The sequence below is a fragment of the Penicillium odoratum genome, assembly GCF_028828045.1.
Source record: "Penicillium odoratum strain IBT 22623 chromosome Unknown utg000002l_segment0_segment0, whole genome shotgun sequence".
Classification (NCBI taxonomy): domain Eukaryota; kingdom Fungi; phylum Ascomycota; class Eurotiomycetes; order Eurotiales; family Aspergillaceae; genus Penicillium; species Penicillium odoratum.
Window position 1 is genome coordinate 2,285,991 of NW_026643144.1, and position 23,394 is coordinate 2,309,384.

At 48.3% G+C, this 23,394-nt stretch overlaps 11 protein-coding genes across 11 annotated transcripts; 4 read left to right on the forward strand and 7 right to left on the reverse strand.

Annotated features, from left to right (window-relative positions):
* Positions 1–444: 444 nt before the first annotated feature.
* N7520_002861 (uncharacterized protein) lies at positions 445–1,526 on the forward strand (the record flags this gene model as incomplete). The annotated part of the gene is made up of 2 exons (XM_057136796.1): positions 445–1,185; positions 1,293–1,526. 2 exons carry the CDS (start codon positions 445–447, stop codon positions 1,524–1,526), a joined length of 975 nt encoding a protein of 324 aa, XP_056999482.1.
* A 1,196-nt stretch (positions 1,527–2,722) lies between these two features.
* On the forward strand, positions 2,723–4,070 carry N7520_002862 (uncharacterized protein; the record flags this gene model as incomplete). The annotated part of the gene is made up of 4 exons (XM_057136797.1): positions 2,723–2,890; positions 2,947–3,512; positions 3,559–3,626; positions 3,679–4,070. The coding sequence occupies 4 exons, from the start codon at positions 2,723–2,725 to the stop codon at positions 4,068–4,070; spliced, it is 1,194 nt and encodes a 397-aa protein (XP_056999483.1).
* Positions 4,071–4,170: 100 nt separating this feature from the next.
* Positions 4,171–5,799, reverse strand: N7520_002863 (uncharacterized protein; the record flags this gene model as incomplete). The annotated part of the gene is made up of 1 exon (XM_057136798.1): positions 4,171–5,799. The coding sequence occupies one exon, from the start codon at positions 5,797–5,799 to the stop codon at positions 4,171–4,173; it is 1,629 nt and encodes a 542-aa protein (XP_056999484.1).
* Positions 5,800–5,918: 119 nt separating this feature from the next.
* Positions 5,919–6,512, reverse strand: N7520_002864 (uncharacterized protein; the record flags this gene model as incomplete). Its single annotated transcript, XM_057136799.1, has 1 exon — positions 5,919–6,512. One exon carries the CDS (start codon positions 6,510–6,512, stop codon positions 5,919–5,921), a length of 594 nt encoding a protein of 197 aa, XP_056999485.1.
* Positions 6,513–6,833: 321 nt separating this feature from the next.
* Positions 6,834–7,529, reverse strand: N7520_002865 (aspartate/glutamate racemase family protein; the record flags this gene model as incomplete). The annotated part of the gene is made up of 1 exon (XM_057136800.1): positions 6,834–7,529. One exon carries the CDS (start codon positions 7,527–7,529, stop codon positions 6,834–6,836), a length of 696 nt encoding a protein of 231 aa, XP_056999486.1.
* Positions 7,530–8,030: 501 nt separating this feature from the next.
* Positions 8,031–9,609, reverse strand: N7520_002866 (hydantoinase/dihydropyrimidinase family protein; the record flags this gene model as incomplete). Its single annotated transcript, XM_057136801.1, has 2 exons — positions 8,031–9,518; positions 9,574–9,609. The coding sequence occupies 2 exons, from the start codon at positions 9,607–9,609 to the stop codon at positions 8,031–8,033; spliced, it is 1,524 nt and encodes a 507-aa protein (XP_056999487.1).
* Positions 9,610–10,142: 533 nt separating this feature from the next.
* On the reverse strand, positions 10,143–12,195 carry N7520_002867 (methylisocitrate lyase ICL2; the record flags this gene model as incomplete). The annotated part of the gene is made up of 6 exons (XM_057136802.1): positions 10,143–10,150; positions 10,202–10,455; positions 10,503–10,926; positions 10,976–11,388; positions 11,444–11,732; positions 11,799–12,195. The coding sequence occupies 6 exons, from the start codon at positions 12,193–12,195 to the stop codon at positions 10,143–10,145; spliced, it is 1,785 nt and encodes a 594-aa protein (XP_056999488.1).
* A 1,808-nt stretch (positions 12,196–14,003) lies between these two features.
* On the forward strand, positions 14,004–15,083 carry N7520_002868 (uncharacterized protein; the record flags this gene model as incomplete). The annotated part of the gene is made up of 3 exons (XM_057136803.1): positions 14,004–14,006; positions 14,260–14,515; positions 14,590–15,083. 3 exons carry the CDS (start codon positions 14,004–14,006, stop codon positions 15,081–15,083), a joined length of 753 nt encoding a protein of 250 aa, XP_056999489.1.
* A 1,039-nt stretch (positions 15,084–16,122) lies between these two features.
* On the forward strand, positions 16,123–18,608 carry N7520_002869 (Zn(II)2Cys6 transcription factor; the record flags this gene model as incomplete). The annotated part of the gene is made up of 3 exons (XM_057136804.1): positions 16,123–16,273; positions 16,379–18,541; positions 18,595–18,608. 3 exons carry the CDS (start codon positions 16,123–16,125, stop codon positions 18,606–18,608), a joined length of 2,328 nt encoding a protein of 775 aa, XP_056999490.1.
* Positions 18,609–19,122: 514 nt separating this feature from the next.
* Positions 19,123–20,382, reverse strand: N7520_002870 (NAD(P)/FAD-dependent oxidoreductase; the record flags this gene model as incomplete). The annotated part of the gene is made up of 1 exon (XM_057136805.1): positions 19,123–20,382. One exon carries the CDS (start codon positions 20,380–20,382, stop codon positions 19,123–19,125), a length of 1,260 nt encoding a protein of 419 aa, XP_056999491.1.
* A 466-nt stretch (positions 20,383–20,848) lies between these two features.
* N7520_002871 (IlvD/Edd family dehydratase) lies at positions 20,849–22,909 on the reverse strand (the record flags this gene model as incomplete). Its single annotated transcript, XM_057136806.1, has 3 exons — positions 20,849–22,058; positions 22,107–22,261; positions 22,319–22,909. 3 exons carry the CDS (start codon positions 22,907–22,909, stop codon positions 20,849–20,851), a joined length of 1,956 nt encoding a protein of 651 aa, XP_056999492.1.
* Between the last annotated feature and the right edge of the window lie 485 nt (positions 22,910–23,394).

Below are 23,394 nucleotides of genomic sequence, written 5' to 3' on the forward strand. Positions count from 1 at the left end.
TCCATTTAATAATAAATTTGAGACATTAGCTGCGATCATCTTCAATTTACATCTGGATGATCTCAATTCCAACATTAGAACCACCATCATTAACCGAGATACAATGAGGTTCTTGAATAATAGGACAGATAAGCCCCGCATTGTGTGCCTGTTACTCCCGTCTTCCACCTGGGCAAGCACACGTCATCTACCATGATATCTTTTCGACGGGCCGCTTATCATATTTACCCCACTGAGTGGAGAACCTTGATAATGACAATTTGGAGTAGAAACCCCGATCACTGATAACGAAGAATTTGCGGGGTTCACTTACGGATCATCAAAATTGTTCTCTGTAATGTGTAAAGTTGGTGCTCAAGCATGAAATTGATATGATCACATATATCAATTGAGCGACACCTTTGAAACTTGGAAAAATCGAAACAACAAAAGCGTCTAAATACAATGAGCTCAAATACTACAACTTTCCCCAGATTGGTGACGGTCGCCGCTTGCCAGCTGGGACCTGTCCATCTTGCCGACTCCCGCGAAGATGTCTTGATGCGCATGATCTCTCTTCTGGACCAAGCTGCAAAGCAAGGCGTCAGATTGGCTGTATTTCCAGAGCTTGCCTTCACAACATTCTTCCCCCGATACCTGCTACAAGAGAGGGAGCTGGATCAGTACTTCGAGATTGAAGACCCCAGTAAAGGCGGGATTGACCAATCACCCAAGATCAAGCCTCTATTCGACCATGCACAAAGCCTCGGAATTGACGTTTACGTCGGCTATGCAGAGCGAAGTATTCAAAGCGACGGCTCTCACATCGACTACAATTCAAGCGTCTATTACTCCGCACAAACAAATGGAATTGTGGGAAAGTACCGCAAAGTTCACCTCCCCGGTTCCGTTGAGCCAAAAACTGAGCCCGGCGCCTTCCAACAACTAGAAAAACGCTACTTCAAACCTGGTGATCTCGGATTTCCCGCATTCAGAGCTCCAGGCCTTGTTGACGGTGCTTTTAAAAAGGACTTCAACCTCGAAAATGCCGCGAGTACAGGCAAAGGGGACCCCATAATTGGAATGCTGATCTGCAACGACCGCCGCTGGCCCGAAGCATGGCGTGTGTATGGCCTGCAAGGAATGGAGATTCTGTGTTGCGGCTACAACACCACTGCTTTTCAGACTACCAGTAGTGGTCATGCGGTGATATGAGTCCTGAAGCAGCGGAGGAGCTGGTTATGTTGCATCATAAGCTTTCTTGTCAAGGAAATAGCTATATGAATGCCTGTTTTAGTATTAATGTGGCTAAGACGGGCTCGGAGGATGGTCATCCGTTGGTTGGTGGGACTATTATTGTACATCCACTTGGGCATATCATCAAGGAGGCTTTGACAAAAGAAGACGAGTTGGTTGTGGCTACCATCGATCTGGCAGATTGTGATCGGCCTAAAAGCACGGTCTTCGCCTTCGAGAAGCATCGGAGGACGGAGCATTATCACACTATTGTTGAGCGTGCGGGAGTTCTTGAACCGGAACTATTATAGTTGTCAGTGGATTGGAACACAGTATTATTGATCTCATCTATTCAAGTTCATAGTTGATTCCCAAACCAGGAGTTCAGAATATCCCATTCATCAGTATGATCCAGGAGCTCAAGCTAAAGCAAGAACACATTAGCAAACCAGCCACAAAACAAGCGCCAAGCTCCTACTCGCATCAAAAGTGCTGAAAAGCAACAAGCTTGTAGGCTTCCTGCTGCGAAAAATACCTTCTAAAACAAGCCCTCGGCCCCCAAAAGTAAGATTCGCCCCCTTCATCTTCGAGACGTACGCTGATAAGCCCCATGCCCTTCACTCTAACCCTCCAGCCACCACCCAGGAAAGGTAGTTGGGACATTCTTATGCTGTAGCGAAGAGATGGGGATATTATTGCTTTAGCTAATTGTCAGAAGTTCCCTGCTATGGTGGTCATTTGCTCACATGTGCAGACTTTTCATAACAGTTTCATCGATGTACGCCTCAAATGATAGATCACATCCTAGAATAATTACCCAATACAATATCCTGTGCCGTTAAACCTATAAATATTGAGCTATAGCACTTTATGGGTCTTATCACAGAATGACCCATCACCACCGCACAGACCCCTTCCACCCGAAACAGCCCCAACGCTAACCCTAATAAAGCCAAGTGCGGGCCAGGATCGACCCATCTCCTTCAGCCTTGGTAGTTTCAACTTACCAGACTCCAATTCAATGCAGCATACCAGCATGTATCTGACCCGATTAAGGCCAGATCGAATTTTATCGATTGTGTCCTGCTCTAACAAGCACCAGCCACTATGGGGTGATTAATGGGCAAAAAAACAACCACACGAAGATCGGCATGTCATTTTACGCTAATTGGATCCAGCTCTCAATGGCGGATGACATAGTGCAGAATCAAGGATCCCGTTAGGCGTGCCGATAATTTTTCTGTTTGGGTGATAATCGAGCAATCACATTGGAGCGGTCGGGCGTGCTTTATGTAAATGGAATTTGTTTTTCGGGGCCAATGTTCAGGTTTCAGGGGTTCTGTGAGCTGAGATTTTTCAAAACTTGAAATGTATTTTGGGTTAACTTGCAGGTCGATGTATTTAGAGAAACTAGATCTCCGGGGTGCGAGTTTTGGCACTGGATTTAATGATAACTTTTTGCATCTTGCGTTTTGCATAGGCTGCAGAATCATTCTCTGAAGGAATCATGGCTATATCTGCAGTAGAGGCGGCTCAAAATGAGGGACCGGTGATATTGGCTGCAAGTTGGATCCTGATTGTCGTTCCTGGTCTGTTCGTTGCGCTGCGACTATACTGTAAGATCATACTTGCGAGGGGATATGGGTGGGATGATGCCGTTTGTGTTTTTGCTTGGGTCGGTATCAAACTGCACTGTGCTTGAGGTTTAGTCTTGATCTAACGTACTTCCAGATGCTGCAACTCGTTTACACTGGCTTGATTACGAAGGGAGTACAGATGGGAGTTATTGGAAGACATGGCGAAGCTATCGAGGATCAAAATCTCCTACCCCACGCACTGAAACTAGTCTATATTGGCTTTGTGATTATTATCTTCGGTTGCGTCTTCGCGAAGACATCATTCGTTATAACTTTGCTGCGGATAGTAACAAGTCCATGGCAGAAGATGGTGCTGTGGTTTATCATGATCAGCATGAACGCCATAATGTGGCTCTGTGGCATATGCTACTTGGCTCAATGCAGGCCAGCGGCTGCACTTTGGAATACAACACTGATGGCTACAGCCAAGTGTTGGCCCACTAGTGTCTTTGAGAACATCGCCTTAACTGCGGGAGGTAAAGTCGAATCCAAGTCCAGCTTGAACCGCAACGCAATTTTTATACTCACACGTTGGTCCTCAGCATACTCCGGATGTATGGACTTTATCCTCGCTCTATTCCCTTGGGTAATCCTCTGGAAACTTCAAATGAAAAAGCGCGAGAAGTTCGGCATTATCATCGCTATGAGTATGGGTATTTTGTGAGTCTAAAATCCCCACCCATAAAGTTCCCGCTAACTTAGCCAGTGCCTCGGTAGCAGCGTTCATCAAAACATCCAAACTCGTCAACGTCTCCAAGCTTAACGACTTCACATGTAAGATGCACCAAAATGAACGTTCCCGTTGACTTTCCTCTAACTCCAACAGACTACTGCACCCCCATCGTTCTTTGGGCTTCTGCCGAAACAGGCCTAACAATATTCGCCGCTTCAATCCCAAGCCTCCGCATCCTCCTCGTACGCATGCGCTCCTCAAAAGAAGAAACGGATCCCTACGCAAACTATTCTGGTAAACGTCGCAGCGCTATACGCACCGGTAACGGCAAAGACCGATCGGACCCCTACTATTATATGAATGGCGACATGATAACATTGAACGACCGAAAGGATGACGACAGTGGTAAGAGTATTTTGAGTGACGCGGGAATCAAGCAGACTCAAGAGATCTCAGTTACGTATGAGGTTATCCCCAATGAGAGCAATGAGACATCATTCGCGAATCCGGTTTATCTTTTCCACCATGGGAAAAGCACCGTTTGAACGCTTCAGCTTGAGTTACTTTGATTTAATTTGCCTGATGTCTTTATCAAGGGTTCATTGCATTTTATTATATTCACAATTCATTAAAATGAAGCCCATGCTACGCGGAAATTCCCTCGTTAGGGTGCGCCCCCTGATCCAACAAACAAGCATACATTCTCAACGCCTCACAGAACACACGCATCATCTCAAACACATGTTCTCCCTTCAAAATCTCCGAAAGCAACCGCACGAGTAGAGCCCCCATTCTCCGTAGCTGTTGACCTCCCTCACCGCCAGTACTAGCGGTACTCGGTGGAGCCAAATCAGCTTCCCGGAGTACACTTGCAATAATCCTCAAAAGCCGCTTCGTATCATTATGTAGCTCTCCTGGAGTAACGGCCAGAGTCTCAAGCCACTTACATAAGAATAAAGCACATTCCAAATTACAGAGAGAGTGGATTGTGCTCCATGTCAGAGTCTGTGTTCGTGCGACGTAATCTATGCCTAGACGAACAGGGATGGAAAGAGCATGGATAGATTGCAGGACTGCGTGATAGACCTGGGGTGATTGTTGTGGATTGGGGGCATTGAGAAAGGCATTTGCGATAACTTCCGGATTCCATGTTCCTAGGCTGCGATGCGGGCCTAAATTTAGGTGGAGTCGAATGCAGGCTATGCGGAAGATGGCGGTTGCGTTGAAACCTAGAGGGCCTTTTGGGGAAGATGGGGTGATTGTGGACGGGTCAGAGCTTGCTTCCCAGCTCCTTTGCCATCTCCGTAATGCAGCGTGGAATTGTGAGAGCATGTCCGCTGGTAGGACTGCTGATGGTTCTGTTGGCAGGGATGTTGAACTGGCGAATTCCCAGGCGAGGAGAATGTGTTGGAAGACTCCGTGGATGAGGACTAGGTTTCCGAATGATGATAGACAGGAGTGGTTTCGTCTTGTTTGCTTCGGTCGGAATAATCGGGCATATGCGGTTCTAAAGGAGACGCATCGGGGCCACTTTGAGCGAAGAGCTTTCCATTCGGTGGCATTGGGTGCTTTCCATAGTTCTTCGGGGGAAGGGAGATACAGGGTGCTCATTTCGCTGTTCAAAATCTTTGGTGGCATGTTGTATAAAATGGATCGATTGTTGGATAGTTGATAAGCAGTAAATATAGTGCGTCGTTGTCCCTCTCTTTCAATCCATGTATTCCACGATTCGCTCTCAGAATTCTCATCATTGAATAGGCCGCAATCTCGAAGAGTTTGCGCTATCTGCGCGGTCATGGATGCGGAATCATGTAGCAGGTCGCGATGTCCCCAAATCCCGAGGGTCGAGAGAATAATTTGTGATTGCAAAGTCTCTAGCATATCTTTCTTGGCAAGGGTAAAATCCTCATCTGTCCTTGAATGGGAGAATGCGGGACATGGTGAGTTCACACGGATAAAATGATCAATTACTGATTTCGACGCTCTGTAAAAGCAAACAGCACGTTTACTCTCAAATCGATACTGTGCACCCATAGCCATGATTGCTAGAATCAATGATGGGGTCAACTTCGCAACGGAAACTGTAGGAAGATGAAGCAGAGGCAAATGTCCATGACTTCCAGTGAAAAAACCCTCGATGTATCGACAAAAGACATACTTGGAGGGGAAGACGAATTCTGCACCCACAATATGATGAATATTTTCAATGCAATACAGAATAGTTTGATAGTCCTCTTTTCCGATACGCCATGGATAAGTTATAAGATTCTCCATTTGTTCTGTAGGGGAGTCAAGTCGCTCAGAAAGATCCTCTGCATCCTGACAGTAGTCCACATTAGTCGGACGTAAAGATGGAAGCTGGTAGTTGCATAGGGATGCGTCATCATCCGAGTCTAGGTCATCGGGCTTTTCTCGTCAGCCGTTCCGCCACTTGACGGCCCAGTAAATGCTGAGCTCGTCGCCTCGTAGATATCAAACTCTGGAACTGAGATTAGGTCATTGGGAAACTCGGCACCCAAGGGGAAATATTTCTCGAGGGCAAAGTTCCCATCCATGCCTCCCCACAGAATATTGAGATCTTGCAGATTCTCGTCAAAATGCTGTATTGAACTTGGAGCAAGTTCAGTATTCCCTGGTAGTTGTATCCCACTTGCTAATTGCACTCCATTGGCAGGACTTGCTTGTAAGTGGAATTGTATAGCCGAATTCGAGATGTCATTATACCCTTGTCGCGGACCCGCTGTACAACTCACCGACTGGACTTCCTGGCCATCTAGTCCCGTAAGCACGGATGTTGATTCGAGGTCAACCTTATGGTTGTTTGCATCGGACTCCATCTCCTGGTGACAGGAAGGGTCATTCTTGATCTTCAGGTGTCGCGAGAGAAGATCACTATCACCCGTTATTTGAATGTCCAATTGATAGGAAGAATCATACTCACCGTCTAGTAAACTTCCTGTTGCAACGACAGCTGAAAGGTTTCTCATGTGTATCTGTACCAACCAGTAAGTCATGACTCTTTAGGCCTTGTAAGCATCAATCAATAAGGTTTCACGCACGAGTCCGCTCATGGCGAAGTAGATGTTCTCTTCTTGAGAAGCGCCTCTGGCAAAACTTGCACGGCGCAACTTCAATACGGGGTCGCATGGCATACACAGTAGCTGCGTTGGTCACTAGTGCGGGGATAGATAAGGAGTCAGTTATTCCCCAATTTCTGTCTCACCGCCATTCAATCCGTATTCTTATCAATAAAATCCTACTTCAGTGAGGCTTATAATGACAATATTTCCTAATATAATTATACGATCTTAAAGCCATTCCTGATTCCGCTTCAACCTATCTGCTCCAGAATCTCGATAGACACCAGATTTTGCAGTCATGAGGTTTTCTGTCACCAAGCCAACAAGAAACTGAACACCTATAGTCACACCATCCAACACCCTCACTCCAGTCCCTTCCACAGCATTCTCACAAACAGTCCGCATTTCTGCCATTCCCGCACAGCCCAACAAAACACAATCAGCACCCTTGTCTTCAACAAGCCGACGAACTTTCTGAGCTATATTTGCATGTACTTCGTTTTTCGGCTTCGAATCAAGCTCCAGAACGCCCAATTTAGCCGATTCACATCCGGAGAAGTAGTTCGAGAACCCATAGGTGGATACAGTGCTTGAATGAGCCATCATTGATCGGTCTGACGTGCACACGATCCCCATCTTATCTCCAAGCATGCGCGCAGCATACATTGCGGCTTCCATTATTCCGAGCACCGGCTGGGGAAACTCTTCTTTGAGGACCCGGATGAGAGGGTGATCTCGGAAGCATGCGACGAGAAAGGCGTCGTAGTTCATTGCAATCGGCTTGATTGCCCTGATGCACTCTGCAGTGGAAAGCACCGCATCTGTTTGAGATTCGATTGCTGTCGGTGCCGGTTGTGGAGCAGTGAACCCATGAACTGTGACGTGTGGGGGTAGAGTAGGCTCAATGGCTTTTAGACAGTCCATTGTCATGTATTCGCTAGAATTTGGATTTACTAGCAGAATTTTGATTCTTCGTTCACTCGAGGAGCCTGACACATTGGGGAGTTCCGCATTCATTTTGCTTTCAGTGCTCTTTCAATTGAGGTACGATGGTTAAGGCGATGAACGGTGCAGCACGACTAGGGAGCCGAAACATACTCATTGAGTATTCTTACAGTCTTAGATTATTTACCAAATCACCACAAGAACTGTCCTGTATTATTCAAAATAGATGTACTCTTTATGAATGCAATCACAGGTCAGAAATGAGCGGGGCTATTGCGTCTCCCAAGAGTGGGGGTATCTACCCCGATGATTCCCAGATTGGCTCACCACGAGAAGATGCTGATAAGCGCTGAATTAGACTACAGATTATTGAACTTCGGATTGTGAGAGTTTTCACGGCTCAAGGATATTCAGCTTGAAAACTTCTTTGGAATACGGACCCGTGCATTATAAATGTAAAATAATATGATTATTCAATATTCAGTCCTTTTTTTTAGGCAGCCAGAATTTACGCTCTCCCTCCATCATACCAGCTGGAAGTTGGCCAGTCTTTCCAACCAACACACGCCCAGTCTTGCGTTTGATAAATTGTCCAAATCCTTTCACGCCACTAACCATATTCTCATCTGCATTCCAGACAATCTCACCGCGCAGCATAGTAAACCGAGGCCAATTCCTCACTCGCATCCCTTCAAACGGTGTATAATCCACATCATGGTGCAAATTAACCTGCGAAATCGTTCTTTCACCCTTATCACCTGCGTGCCAGATGACGAGGTCCGCATCGAATCCCGGCAAAATGAACCCTTTCTGCGGAAGTCCATACAGTCTCGACGGATTCCCAGACGTCAGCTGCACGAAGCGAGCAAGACTGAGTCTAGCGCGCTCTTTTGGAACACAGCCTTCTGATTCACTGAAAAGAAGCGACAATCTCGTCTCAATACCGGGAATTCCCTTGGGTATCTTGCTGAATTTCGGGATCCCGTTGATGATTCCTACTTTCTTTCCCTGGGGATGGTCATATTTGGATGGAGCGTGGTCGGAGGAGAAAACGGTGAATGTGTCATTGGCTATTCCGCGCCAGAGAGCTTCTAGATCTTCAACGTTGTGGCGAAAAGGTGGAGAGCAGACGCCCTTTGCGCCGTGGAAATGGTCGTGCTCCTTATTTGCTAATCTGTCGGAGAGCAGGAAGAGATAATGGGGACATGTTTCAGCGTGGATGGGGAGGAGTCGAGTCTGTGCGTCTCTGATGTGCTTCATAGCTCCGTCGGCGGACACGTGGACTAGGAGGACGGGGGCGTCGACTAGTTCTGCGAGTCGAATTGCGCGGTAGGATGCTTCGTCCTCGGCTATCTTTGGTCCGGCGATCGCATGGAAGAATGGTGCAGTGTTGCCGTTTCTTTCTAGTCCTTCGACCAGGAACTGGATCATGTCGCCGTTCTCTGCGTGTATCATTGTCGTCATTCCCAGGGAGCGACATGCGAGTAATGTATCCAGAAGCTCATGGTCGGATAGCTTGTATAACTCGTAAGTCATGTATAGTTTCACGCTTGTGATTCCTTCCTTGACGAGTAACGGTAGCTCTTGTTGCAGGATCGTCGGATTAGGCTTTGTGATAATAAAGTGAAATCCATAATCGCAATAGGCCTGTCCACGAGCTTTGTTGTGGTATTCCTCTAGGACGGGAAACAAAGTTGGCATCTCCTTTGTCTGTGATGTAAAGGCCAGCACTGTTGTAGTGCCACCGGCAACGGCGCTTCGAGTTCCAGTCTCCCAATTATCCCCAGTTGGGGCGTTGCTCTGGGCAAGATGAACATGCGAGTCAACACCGCCAGGCGTGATATAGGCTCCCTCTGCATCAATGATCTTGGTATGGGGGCTTTCGACTAAGTCATATCCTATGACAGAAATTTTCCCATTGGAAATGCCTATGCTTTGCCCAGCCGGAAGCACTCCGCTTTCCGTGACCTGTTTCGGTCAGCCTATTGTGTTCCCTTCATTTGAAACAATAACAGTTACCTACTATGAGGCCGTTTTTCACAATTGTATCTAAGACCATGATGCGTGGGATACCTCGTGTATCGAATATTTCTGGATGCTTGTTTTCAACAATAGAATGAAATAGTCAGGTTGTTAAGTTATTTGATAATGATAGCATATCCTCCTCTGGTTTGCTGGTCTGCTTCGTGCTTCGCGCTATTCCAGAAGTATTTACCCCAAGTTTTGTACACACCCCCTCAATCATATCTTACGAACGAGTTACAGTACCCTAATCTCGTAATTTAGCAGTATCTCCCGAATCTTCGTAACTCCTCTATCTTCAGGCTTCTTACCTATCGTCTTAGTTAGCCAGTCAATGACTGCTCTAAATGATAGGTAGTGAAATAGGAAGAAAATAAAGGAGAAGTAGGAGGAGAAGCAAAAGAGAGGAAATGATAACTCGGGGGCTAGGGGTTTCCAAGGTACAAAAGTATCCAATTTCACTGCGAACCTAACTATGATTATGGGGCTTGAAGCTACAAGGCACAGTGCAGGAATACATGCTCTTTAAATTCTGTACAATGATGATGGGAGTATAGCGACTCATTCAATTTAAAAATCTGGTCGATTAGTCAATATTGGTTATATCCAGGTCGTTTGGAATGACTTACCCTTCTCGGTGTTACCCTCTCCCATACTCTTGCTGCTGCTGCTTCCACTTTGAATCGCGCCCAGAATACCATCCATGTAAGGGGCACCACTCCACTTTTGGTGAGTAAGGACATCAACACCAAGCTCCTTCTCACGGGCCTGAATGAGTCGCACGTATGCAAGCATGCCCTCGTCCTTGAAGGCACGAGATAATTCTGTTGTGATAGTAGCGTTGCTGTGAAGACCAGCCAGGGAGATCAGTTGCAGGACGAATCTAAGTAAATTAGTATCTCGTAGCCAAACTGATCCTAGAGGACTCACCCTTGCTTGGCAATATCCCAGATGAATGACTTCAGGGATGCCTCGGTGAAGCCTTGGCTCATCCAGTTGAACGATGGGCTCAGGTTGTAAACCAGCTTTTTGCCAGGATAGACTTCGCGAATATCGCCGGCCAACTTGCCTGCCTTCTGAACATCCGGGTCGCCGGTCTCAACCCAGAGGAGGTCGGCATACGGAGCAAATTCCTTGGCACGCTTGGTAGCGGCTGGGAAGCCTGCGCGGTAATGGTAAAATCCTTCTCGGGTACGTGGGCTGTCGCATGACCAGACCACTGGAGTTTTGGTGTAGTCGCTAGCCAAAACCCGACGACGAGAGAAGGAAAGATTAGGATTTTCCTGAACGTGGGCCTTGTAGGCGTCCCGAACGGACTGGCTGGCACCCTCAGCTTCGAGGTGGGCATCAACGGCTGGAGATGTCAGTAATAGTGCCTGAACACGGGATTTCTTGTCACATACCCTCATCAAAAGAGACAAGCTTGTGCTTCTTGACCCAGTCCAGTTCGAAAGCATCAATCTCAGCTGGCGAAGCGCCTTCGCGCTCCATCGCCTGCAGGGTCTCGGCTAACGGCTCCACCTCCTCTGTGATACCGAGGATAAATTCGTGGTCGCGCACATCAATGGCGCTGCTGATGAGTTTACCGCTCTCCGAGTCCGTGCGCGCAATCACCAAGTTCTCACATCCCATCATATCCCATTGGAATCGCGCAGCTGTAAGTCTGTTGATGTGCTCACCAATGGGCACCAGAACTTTACCTGCTAAATGGCCGCACTTCTTCCCGCCGTGAAGTTGATCCTCAAAGTGTACAGCCGCAGCACCATTCTCAGCAAACAGCTTGGCCAGCTTCAAAACCGCCGATAAACCGCCGTGTCTGTAGATCCCAATCGTCAGCGATGTAGCCCCACGAGCGTGAAACCAAAACATACCCGGTATCGCCATCCGCCACAATCGGTCGCATGTAATCCACATAAGGGGTGTTTCTGCGCTCTTCAGCTGTTAATTTCCGTCGAGCATCCCACTGTTTCCGGTCATGCATCGACTGCGCCTTGAACAGGCGCTGGACCTGGTTCGGCACCGTATTATAGGGATAATCGCCGAAATCGGGGGAAACCTCGTTTGTGCTGGTAAGAAGAGACGAGCATGCCCAGCCAGAGATATACAAAATCTCCTGGTTAGGAGCCTGCTGGGTCATCTGGACAGGATCAATGGCACCCACTGTTTTGCCCCACGTATTAGCCGGTCGGGTCCCACAGAGCGTAATAGACCTCCATCAACACTCACTGGTATGGACTGGCTCGCCAGCCGCTGCCCGCTCATTCAGCAGGTTGAATAGTTTCCGCGCCATTAGCGAACTGGGATAGCTCTGCTGGAGCGATCCACGTTTGCTCACGACATCCTCGGCTGAGTAGGGTCGCTTGATGCCCTCGTACCGGGGTGAGTTCCACCATGCTTGCACGTCGCGGACTTGTTGTTCATATAGCGCATCCTCTGCAGCACCGGCTTTCTCCGCGGTCGACAGCAGCTGGTATGCGTCGGAGGGGAGTGTGGTGGACAATGGTTGAACGGGCGATGATGACATCCGAGGATAAGCGCATGTGAACGAGCGCAGGGCGAGACGGGTTGGCGCAGTTGGACGAGGGAGATGGCAAGGAAGTCTTCGGGGTATGGAACGGAACATTATGAGGTGAATTGCCAAAGAGAACTGGTGACGGGGAAATGAAGGAAAGGAAATTCCAACTGCATATGTTCACTTGTTCTCCGCCTCCGCGTTCGCTGTTGCACCTCGGGCCGTGATTTTGGGGGGTAAGATCCACTTGCCGCACTATGAACAGGACGTAACATCCGCAATATCCGGGGGTTGACCTTACTTTCGAATTTGTGGTGCTACATTTGCTCAAGTCTATGTGGCTCGCGAGCGACGAGAATATTTGTATTGAATGCGCGAGCGCTAGGTATTAAATTTGAAAAAATAAAGTAAACGCACTATCGAACTGACGAGATCAAATGAAAGAAACCTAAAAACGATCACCACCGTACAAACATCAAACCATGGGAATATGGGATCGCCGCAGTTCGGTGCTTCTACCGGGTTTCCAGTCCCCCGTTGGGCGGTATTCGGAGGTGCCATACCCCTGCGGAGTCTTGCCCAGATGGGGGTCGATCGTTCCTCGGCCTCGCCGCCTTGGGATGGTCTGTTTCGAATTGCGGTGGAAGCAGACAACCCGTCAGCCCAGGGCATACAGCGTCAATGCACTTGTGTCAAGGATAGAAGCCGGAAAATGTGATTTTGCGCACTCTGTAACGATGGCAGTCTGAGTCTACGCACTTAGGTGAGCAAGGCTTGGCTTGGTGGACTGCAGGGTTGTAGGCGTACTCGGTGTGGACCACTTCGGTATAAATTTCATAAAGCTGATGTCGGAAACGAAGCTCAACAGGGCCTTGTTTAATTGGTATTCACCTCAAGAAAAGGTTTGCGTCAGAGACAACAACACACGTCGCCTATGCAGTAACTCCTCAAGTGTATCGGCACACATGATATAGTCATCACTACACACACCTATCTAAACCAAAAGACGTACCAGGCTCTCCGCGAGTTTTTGAACATGCGGCGGGCTATTGAAATAATCCATGGCACTTGACATCTTGTAGATGTTGGATGCTGATGTTCAACCAGCTCATGTGGATCTGCCGCGGTTAACCATGTCTGTTGACTTCCGAGAGCTTTCCTAGTTTGGCTTCCTATGTCAAAATCTAGTAAGCCTCATTTTGCCTCTGTGTGAAGTAGTGGAGAAGGAAGGAAGAAAGAGAAAAAGAGCAAGATTTCTCTGTGGAGATCGCCGCTACCTGAGGCAGTCAAAGTGACACATGACCAGGTGATCGTTGGACGCAATCAAGGATCTTCGGGTGTTTGCAAGGGTTGAAGATGCATAAATATTCTAGAGTATTTCTCCCAAGATGCTTATCACAATTAGCTACTCAGTAGCATCAATTGTATTTGCCCTGTTACCGTCCTCAAGTGCTAGCTTGTTAGTAAACAGTAAAAGTTTTTTGAAGGCAGATCCACAGGCCTTTGGGAAAGAAGTGCAAATGAAGTGACTCATAAGCATAGCCCGTGGGTATCAATAATCAATCTAGGTGTAAATCAGTCAATTCGCGGTTTCAACGGTTTCGAATGGTCATTGACTGCTTCACTCAACTCATTCGCTGAATGCTAGCTATTATTCTCAACTGAGGTGTAAATAAGGTTGTCGACAGCGCAGTGTCACCTTATATGAACGATAACCCTCGAAGGTTCATCATTTTGTGTTTCCAATAGTCTGTCTGTTGGACTTGAGGGTCATTATCTTTTTCCTACCTACTCATGTTCACCGTGAACTGGCTATTGTTCTAAATGAATTGTATATTTCTTAGCGGTGGAGTGTAATTTCTTATGAACAATGACCCCCGAGGGTCATCGTCCTGACTGAGTCCTAGATATTGTTCTCAATGGTTTGTTCGTTGACCCTCAAGGGTCAACGTTCATTGCCTATTTCAAACATCACTACTCACATTCACTTTGCTATCCACTTTGATATTCACTTCAGATCGAAAGGTATAAAAAAAAATTAGAGTCTCTCAGCTTTCACTTTCCTTTCTTTGACCCATTCACACAATATCTTCCTTTTCTTCCAACGCTGCTTCCTCCTCTTCCTCCTCCTCCTTGCCTCCTTGGGGCACTGGCCGCCTGGTCTCCCTGGAAAAGGAGAACCTCACCAACCTGGCTAGCCGCCATCTCCTCGACCCCCAGTCTGAGTTTAACTCCTGGGGGCAGTCGACCCTGCTGGGTGATCTGTTGGCTGGTCCAACCCCCCTCATCGTCGCATTCGACTGGGTTGTCACAAGCCTCGTGGTGACGATGACCTGCGCCATCGCGTCGACAGGGCGAGCGCCGGCGTTCGTCCTCCGCGTGGTGCTGACTCCGGAGTTCCTCTGGGTGGGCCTCCATCGCACTGCGCTTAGTAAGTCCATCAAATTCGTGCTCATCATTTCATTCCCTTTTACTCCGAATACCAGATTTGCTAACAGTATCAAGGTGTGATGGAGTTATGCAAGGCTGGACCTGCTGACCTTGTCAGCCGATTCCCTCCTGTCTCCACGAGTGCGCTGGCCACACCTCTCGCTTGCGATGAGAAGTGGATTCAGCAAACCTTGGAGTTGCAAGAGTTCCTGTCATTCGACATGACGGTGGGGTGCGGGCACCCGGAAGACGTTGATATGGATCTGCCGCCGAGTCCACCGGCCTTCGCATTTCCAGAGGCCGCCGCCACGGGTCTCATGCCTCCGCCTCCTCCTGCCCGTGCAGACCAGCCCAGGGTCAGGCGCCGTTACCGGGATGATGGCTCTGTCGAGTATGAGCTCGACCATCCCAAAGTCGAAGAGCGATCGACTTCGCGCCTGGATTGGGTCCCGGGTAATCAGGAATACGGCAAGTCCGATTACCGACCTACGGGAGGGGGACTGACGTCGGGGGGTGAGACTCCGCCATGGAAGCGCCAGAACGGGGTGGTTCCGTACTCACTGTTGTAAGTGAGACGGGGTGAGGTGATAGGGGGTGTCTTTGGGGTTTTTTTGGAGGCTCTTTGGGACGGCGCGCTGGTCGCGTCAGGTCTCTCGCATGTATATAGCCTTCGCGCTGGTCGCGTTATGCACTTTGTATCTCATGCCTTTTTGTGCTGGTCGTGTCGACCGCTTTGAAGTCCATGGCCTTCGTCCTGGTCGTGTCGTGCATATTGTACTTCATTGTGTCTCTCTGTTGTGCGTTACTCATGTTTTGCCTTCGCGCTGCCCGCGTCTTGCGCATTGCCTTTTAATTGTTTTCTTATACTTTTGGCATTGTCAATACCAAGCCACCAACTCCTGGCACATCCCATCTCTTGATTTCTTGATTCCTTCTTGGTTTGCCAATCACATAGTCTGTAGTCAATGTAACATTCTAGGTTGATATTGCAAGGATGATTGGAATTTGACAAGTTTAAGTCTTACCGCCTTTCGAAGCTCCCATGTCATCACCGCGAAATTTCTATACACTCTCCAGCTTTTGGAGTTGACTATTATATTCGGATTGCATGGTTGTTTAATGCGATAACGAAGTCATAATGAATGTCGGGAATTTTCACAAACCTCTGCAAATGATGTCTACCCATCAACAGTTCATATTGGACCAGAAGTAATAAGCTTTTGGCAGGGATGAGTTTGTCTTTTCTTTGTGCGTGTCAACATCTTCACACCGGCGCTACAACCTTGAAACATCCTCCTAGATATTGCATCTAACAGCAAGATTTCACTTCAGAAATCCACATGAGCAAGCCATCTCAAACTGCCAACACATATCTCGGCTCAGATTGCAATGTTCCAGGTGAACTGACCCCTCACGGCTCTCCAAGTTTCCATGCGGGGGTGCCGCCTTATCACTGTTTACACCTCCCCGTTCAAGCTAATTCCTATCGAGTCTCTGTCATTCGCTGTGCCCTCCGTCTTATCTTCGTCATCCCCGTCAACACCTATTTGCTTTTTATATTCTTTTCCCCTTGGGTGAAAACACTTGAACATTCAACATTGCCTTGGTATGGAAAATATTAAAATCCCATCGCCGTCCACGATTTTAGATTCGCCCGACACGGCCCCAGCGTCGGGGCGGGGAAAACCTGCATCGTCACCCCAGACCAAGCGGATTCCCAAATCAACTCAAAAGCCAAGGCAGACGAAGAGTCGAAATGGTACGGTGTTTATCTGATCAGAAAGAAGAAAATCTTCAATTAAACTGGGCACTACGTGCCCAACTGCCGCGCAGAACGCTGACCCGATTACTTCGTGATGCCCAGGTTGTATCACCTGCAAGGCAAAACGGTTGAAGTGCGACGAGACGAAGCCGTCCTGTTACCAGTGCGATCGACGCAAGGTGACGTGTGGTGGGTACAAGAAGGATTTCAAATGGAGGCCTTTCGAGGAGACCAACGTCGCTGTCGGTCGGTCGACTCCCATCAAGCCAACAAAGAAAGGTATCTGGTGTCAAAAGTACTTCTCTGAAAACTTGCAGTTCATATCTGATGCGTCTGCCCTAGAAAACGAGAATTCTCAACCTCTCGCAAAACAGGAGGATTTCCCTACTCCTGTAACTACCGAACTACCAGACTCACCCAGTCGGGTGCAGCCGATTCATGCAGACACATCGCCCCGGGAATCATATTTGCTTGGCTCACCGGGGAGCATTGGAAGCTATGTGTCCGGTGATACCCATTCTCTTGAGGAATTCGCAACCATATCTGAACATTCGTCTGCAGGCGTGGATGTGGTTCCAAGCATCCCCGTCTCCAACTCCATGGACGCTGATCCTTGCCATTTGTTTCCTTTTCTGGAGCTTTTCCAAGAGCCTGTACCTTTTGATGATGGTCTGATGGTAGACACGAATGTTGAGGATACTTCAGGACCAACAGCCTTTGGTCCAGAGTATCAACAGCCACTCAAATTAGACTTCAGCCTCTCCCAGTTGCTTGAAGAGGATAATGACGAGATTGAAGAGATAATCCGGCAGTCCAATACGGACACAAATTGGAATTTCCCTCTCTCTGGTCAAGATAATATACTCGATTTCTCCAGTCTCTCAAGTCAGCCATCATTGGCACCAGAGAGCCAACAGATGCTCGCTCTGCGTTTCGATAAGTTGACGTGTGGCATCTTGTCAATCAAAGATGGCCGGACAGAAAATCCATGGAGGACGCTGATTTGGCCACTCGCCAAGGACACACCCGCTCTATATCATGCTCTGTTCGCTCTATCTGCCTTCCACTCTTCCAAGGAAAATCCCTCTTTGCGCGTTCAAGGTTTCAAGCACATGAGGCAGAGCACGGCAATCCTGCGGGAGCAAATCTCCAGTATGCAAACTGATACGGCCTTGGCGACTAGCCTTGCGCTCGCATTTGCTGATACTTGGGATCAGGATACCCGCACCTGCGTTTCACACCTGCGAGGAGCAAAGGTGTTGATGCGGCGGGTACTAAATTCACAAGTGCAAAGTGGTCAAAGCACAGACCGCCTGAATCGTATTCGCTTTTTGTATAACACCTGGACTTATATGGATGTTATCGCTCGACTCACATCGTTGAATGACTCGGACCCGGATGATCTCAACGGAGACATGTTCCAGCTGCCCGATGGTGCTGTCCATGAGGTTGATCCATTGATGGGCTGTGCAGCTACCCTCTTTCCAATCATCGGGCGCGTCGCGAGACTGATCCAGCGAGTGCGAAAATGTCCCTCGAATTCAGTCTCAATAGTCGCCCAGGGAATGGAACTGAAATCATTGCTGGAACAGTGGGAGCCACCACTTTGGTTCCAACCGCCAGAAGACCCTGCCTCCGAAGTGCAGCACAGTATCCAAGTGGCGCATGCATATCGCTGGGCAACATTGCTATACCTCCACCAGGCCGTGCCAGAAATGCCATCGGAGTCGCCCGAAGAACTAGCAAAGCGGGTATTGATATTGTTGGCCACGGTGCCTTCCACTTCACGGACAACCATCATTCAAATGTTCCCGCTCATCGCCGCCGGGGCTGAAGTTGACGACGAGGATGACCGGCGATGGGTTATGGACCGATGGTTCATTGTTCAGTCTCGGCTCATGCTGGGTGGAATCGATCGTTGCCTTGATGTTGTACGAGAGGTGTGGGCTCGTCGTGACAAACTCAATGCTCAGAGGCAACAACAAGGCTCCACTCCGCGAGTTGGCTCCTTTTCTTTGAGCAAGGGCAATGCGACTTTTGACTTCCGGTCTCCAGATGAAAATAAAGGGAGAAGCCGTCAAAATCGTACACACTCCATTGGTCAGCATGATGAATCTGCACGCGGGATATCATGTTATCCTCTCTTCAACCCCGCGACTTCTCGGCGTGGATCAGCGCTTTCACCACTTGAGAATATTGAGTTTGAGAGAACGGTTCGAGGCAGATTGCATTGGGTGAATATCATGCGAGAATGGGACTGGGAGGGTAAGGCATTTGCCCATATTGATCATGGCTCGTGCTAACTGTTCTATGTACAGTTTTCCTAGGATGAAGTCGCCCAGCAATTGTTCATCCCGCAAAGAACAACAGTCCTCTACTGAAATACGTTCTTTGGCTTTTTTATTTTCTTCGAAACCAGGCTGCTTGACCTGGAAAAGTCAGGTTTCTTAAGAACTTTCCTTGTGGTACTAATTGACGACTAACCTCAGGTTATTTTCTATTTTCGATGTCTAGTGCTGGTTGAATTATCCCTTTTGGCTCAACTACGGCTTTGCAAACTAGCGCGGCGTTCAAGGATGGTTTCCTTCATGTGAATCTCAATAGTCCTTTGATCGAACCAGTTCTGTTATTTTGAAACCCTGCGGTGTTCTTATCTGACTACCTTGCTACCAGCTCTAGGTATTAAAGCGCCAAAACCCTATGCATCCATTAGTGATTCAGTCTACATGTCGCCCTTGGACAGGAGTCTTGGAAATACCCCATTATCAATAATCAGCTACGCAGCCACCTATTCTACTGAGCTCTACTCTACTTGCAATACCCAACGCAGCAAACGCCCCCGCTATTCAGGACTCTTTCTCCCACTGCTTCCCACTCCATAAGCCCGCCGTCGTCCAAAGCCAGTAGTCCCGACCCTTGATCAACCAAACTAGGAAACTAGGCAGCCGATATCCCATCGCTGCACCCACTCCTTTGCTCCTCCCAATAGGAACCATCTGCGTCTCCCGCGTATCCTCCTTGTACGCCCGCTCAGCTTCCAAAGAAGTTTCATTCACCCCAGAAGTAATGAGTAAATCCCGCTTGATATTACCGCAGACCACTGGAATTGCATTCAGAATCGCATGCACAGCCGGCCTTCCATACGAGCCCACATCACCAACAGCGTAGACCCGATCTCCGGCTTTATCCACCCGCAGAGTAGACGGATTAGTCTCAACCCGCCCATCAGACGCAAGTAGCGACTTATCAAGGAACGCCGTATTAGGCACCATCCCCATAGCCGGAATGTAAATATCAGCCTCAAGCTCCGACCCATCTGAGAGCGATACGGTAGTCTTGGACGGCAGCGCAAAATCCGTCCCCGATTCCAGCGGCGATACGCCCGTCACTTTGGTACCCTTGATGATCGTCACTCCCACGCGTGCAAGATACATCTCGGCCTTGTGAGCAATACTAGCTCGTAGCATCGGCAGAATTTGAGAAGCGGAAGTCACAACTGTAATTGCAACCTTGGGAAACTCGAGTTTAGAAGCAAACCACCCAGGCTGACCATTAAGGTATTCGCCCAGTTCGCCCGCCGCCTCGATTCCAGTGGGCCCACCACCGGTAATCACAATGCTTTTTGCATTTTTCAAGGCATCCCGGAAAAGCGCCCATTGTGCGCGGAGATACTTTGAGTCTTGGTTTAGACTCAGGAGAGGCGATGCGGTTGAAGCGCCGGTTGCAATGATTAGGGCGTGGTAAGAGATCTTTTTCTCCTGATCTGTGTCTGAGTGAATGGTGACTGTGCGATTCACATGATCGACATGCTCTGCTCGGGCATGCTCGAATAGGAAGTTGGTGCTGGGATACTTTTTGAAGATCTCCGGGATTGACACGAAGAATTTTTCCTGTGGAAGTAGGTCATCTGAGATCATTGCTCGTGGAGTTGCTGGTCGACATATTATCTCAGATGAAGCGCTGACTAGGATGATTTGGTAGGTGGATTGGTCTGGCAGTTTTGGAATAGCATGTTTGAGGAGGTAGTGCGCCGTTGAAATTCCCGCGTAAGAACCACCAAGGATGACGATGTTCTTGAAAGCTGGTTGGGGAGTTGGTTCTGCCATTTTGAGCAGGTCTGAAGATAGAAAATCGGTGAGACAGGAAGCTCTCTTTATCTTTCCAGAGCACACTACGATCTACCGTTACGCATTTATAATCAAGCAGATTATCCTTCGTAAGCAGCACCTCTACAAAATGCCCTTGGATCTGAAAAGAATGGTACGGTGGCTTTCTTCTAGTGGTTCGCCAAGAATGTATGGACCGTCTTACCCCTAATAGTTCATATGGGTTATCCGTGGGTTTGACAGATGTCATAGCTCTGAGACACGGATGTCGGATGAACCTATTTTCCCGCTTACTAATGGCAATAAATAACTAACTTGGTGCACCAATTACCCGAGCTGTTGATGTGAGCTTCATCGATCTCATTTAAGATGCTTTATCTCGGGCATTTAGTCGGAAATTGAACGGATCAAAATTTTCACCGATATGCAATGAATCTTCATGGTATCTAACAATCAAACAACGCTATTAATGATTGTGCCTAGGGGCCTCGTTTCGTTGCGCCAGACGCTGATATTTAACAGCCTTTCTTAACACCATGCCGTTAGATAGCTGATCAGTCTCCTGACGGAAGATCTCCTGCCATGGAGTACCGTTCGGCACAAGAGGGTACTCCTTTGACAGCATTTCCTTTCTCCGTTCTTGCAACTCTTCATCACTGATAAGAATGTCCACTCGTCTCTTTAGCAGATCAATCCTCAGTCTATCTCCATCGCGAAGAATAGCCAGATTTCCACCAGCGGCAGCTTCGGGACTGGCGTTTAAAATGGAAGGACTTGCCGATGTACCTGATTGCCGTCCATCGCCAATACAAAAGAGCGCATCCACACCTTGCTTGAGAAGTCTGCCAGGGGGGTGCATGTTCACGACCTCCGCAGCGCCGGGGTAACCTAACGGACCGACGCCGCGCATGATGAGGATAGTCTTGTCGTCGATTTCTGGCAGATGCTCCAGTCGGCTATGGTAGTCTTCTGGTCCCTCGAATACCATGACAGACCCTTCGAACGCCATGGGATCTTCCGGATTTGAGAGGTATCGCTCTCGGAAAGCAGGCGAGATGACACAGGTCTTCATGATCGCGGAATCAAATAGCGTACCCTTCAAATGGATGAATCCTGCATCCTTCATGAGAGGATCATCATAGGGGCGAATTACCCGGCGATCCCATGAGTGTTTTCCACGAACGTTCTGAGCCATTGTCTTTCCATTACACGTCAACACATCACCGTGAATCTTTCCAACATCCAAGAGTTCAGCCATAATTGCTGGAAGACCTCCTGCACGGAAGTACTCTTCTCCAAGGTACTCGCCTGATGGCATCATGTTCAGGAGAAGAGGAATGTGGGATCCAAGGGTATCCCAATCATCCATCGATAGCTCAACGCCCATGTGCTGAGCAATAGCAAGTAGATGGATAGGAGCATTGGTACTTCCTCCAAATGCGGCGTTTGCCACAATTGCGTTCTCAAATGCCTCCCGGGTCATCAGGTCGCTTGGTTTACGATCGGATTCTACCATCTCCACGATCTGTTTGCCGGTCTCATAGGCACATTGGCTTCTGTGGCGGTAAGCAGCTGGGATCGCGGCCGAGCCTGGGAGTGCCATGCCGAGGGCTTCTGCGAGGGCATTCATAGTTGAGGCTGTGCCCATTGTGTTGCAGTGGCCGACGGAGGGTGTTCTATAACCCATTAAATTCCGCATGAGTCATCCAGAAAGAATCACTCACCCTCTAGAGATATAGTCCATGAATTCACCGTCGTCAATTTCACCGGTGGCATACATCTCTCGCCCTTTCCACAGGACAGAGCCGGCGCCAGTTAACGCGCCTTCGGAATAACCGTTCAACATCGGGCCAACATTAAGACAAATAGTAGGAATATTCTACATCGAATAAGCAATGTCCAATCAGTCGAATTGAAAAGAAATATTGGAACATACCACAGTAGCCGCAGCCATCAAACAAGCCGGAGTAGTCTTATCACAGCCCGTCAACATAACAACACCATCCAGAAAATAACCCGTCAAAACCTCAACCATACTCAAATACGCCAAATTGCGATCCAAAGTAGCAGTCGGCCTTCTCGAAGTCTCCTGAATAGGATGTGTCGGAAACTCAAACGCAATGCCACCTGCCGTTCGAATACCCTCCCTTACCCTCTTTGACAACTCAATATGATGCCGATTACACGGCGCAATATCAGACCCGGTCTGCGCGATTCCAATCATCGGCTTCCCAGACATGAGCTCTTCACGCGTAATCCCATAATTGAAGTACCGCTCCATATAAATAGCCGTCATGCCAGGATCACTGCGACAGTCGAACCAAGCAGACGAGCGTAGCGTCCTACCTGGTTGCCGAATGACAGCCTTAGATCCATTTTCAGCGGCGAGACTTAGTCTGGTTTCGAGCTCTTGGTTCCTTCTGCGGAGAGCTTTGAGCTCTTCCATGCAGTCTTCAATTTGCACGGGGGCTGAGGGCTTACTCGGACATGCGCAGCCCTCGCATGACTTTTTGGAGGAACATGACATTGTTGATGGTTGGTGGAGAATGCGGGGACTTTTTCGTTTTATGCACTGGGTAAGATAAGGATATCGGGTTCTTTTTGTACTGGCATCATCGATATTTTGTCCGGGTTGTAAAATTCCTATTGGAGCCCGAAATATGGGGACCAACGTTGGATCTGGGATCTCAAATTTGGTGGGCCAATTATTACTCTTTATCTGTGGATCCAAGTGCGTTGGTCCGGCTTTTGTTTCGGAACGTTATCTTCCGGAGGCTCCCCCCACGCGTACCACTGTTTACAGAAGCCATGACGCAGTTTTTGAAGATACTTATTTTAAATGTGATCATCAGGGAGTTTCACTCGTAGTAGTTAAGAAAAGAAAATAGAAATTTGATGCATTCAATGTTCATAAATGTACGATCAAGTTGGCTGATTCTCATAATTAGCTTCCACACTTGCATCGGTCGAGACTTTGTCGATTAGCAAGGATTTTTCCCTTAAATAACGATA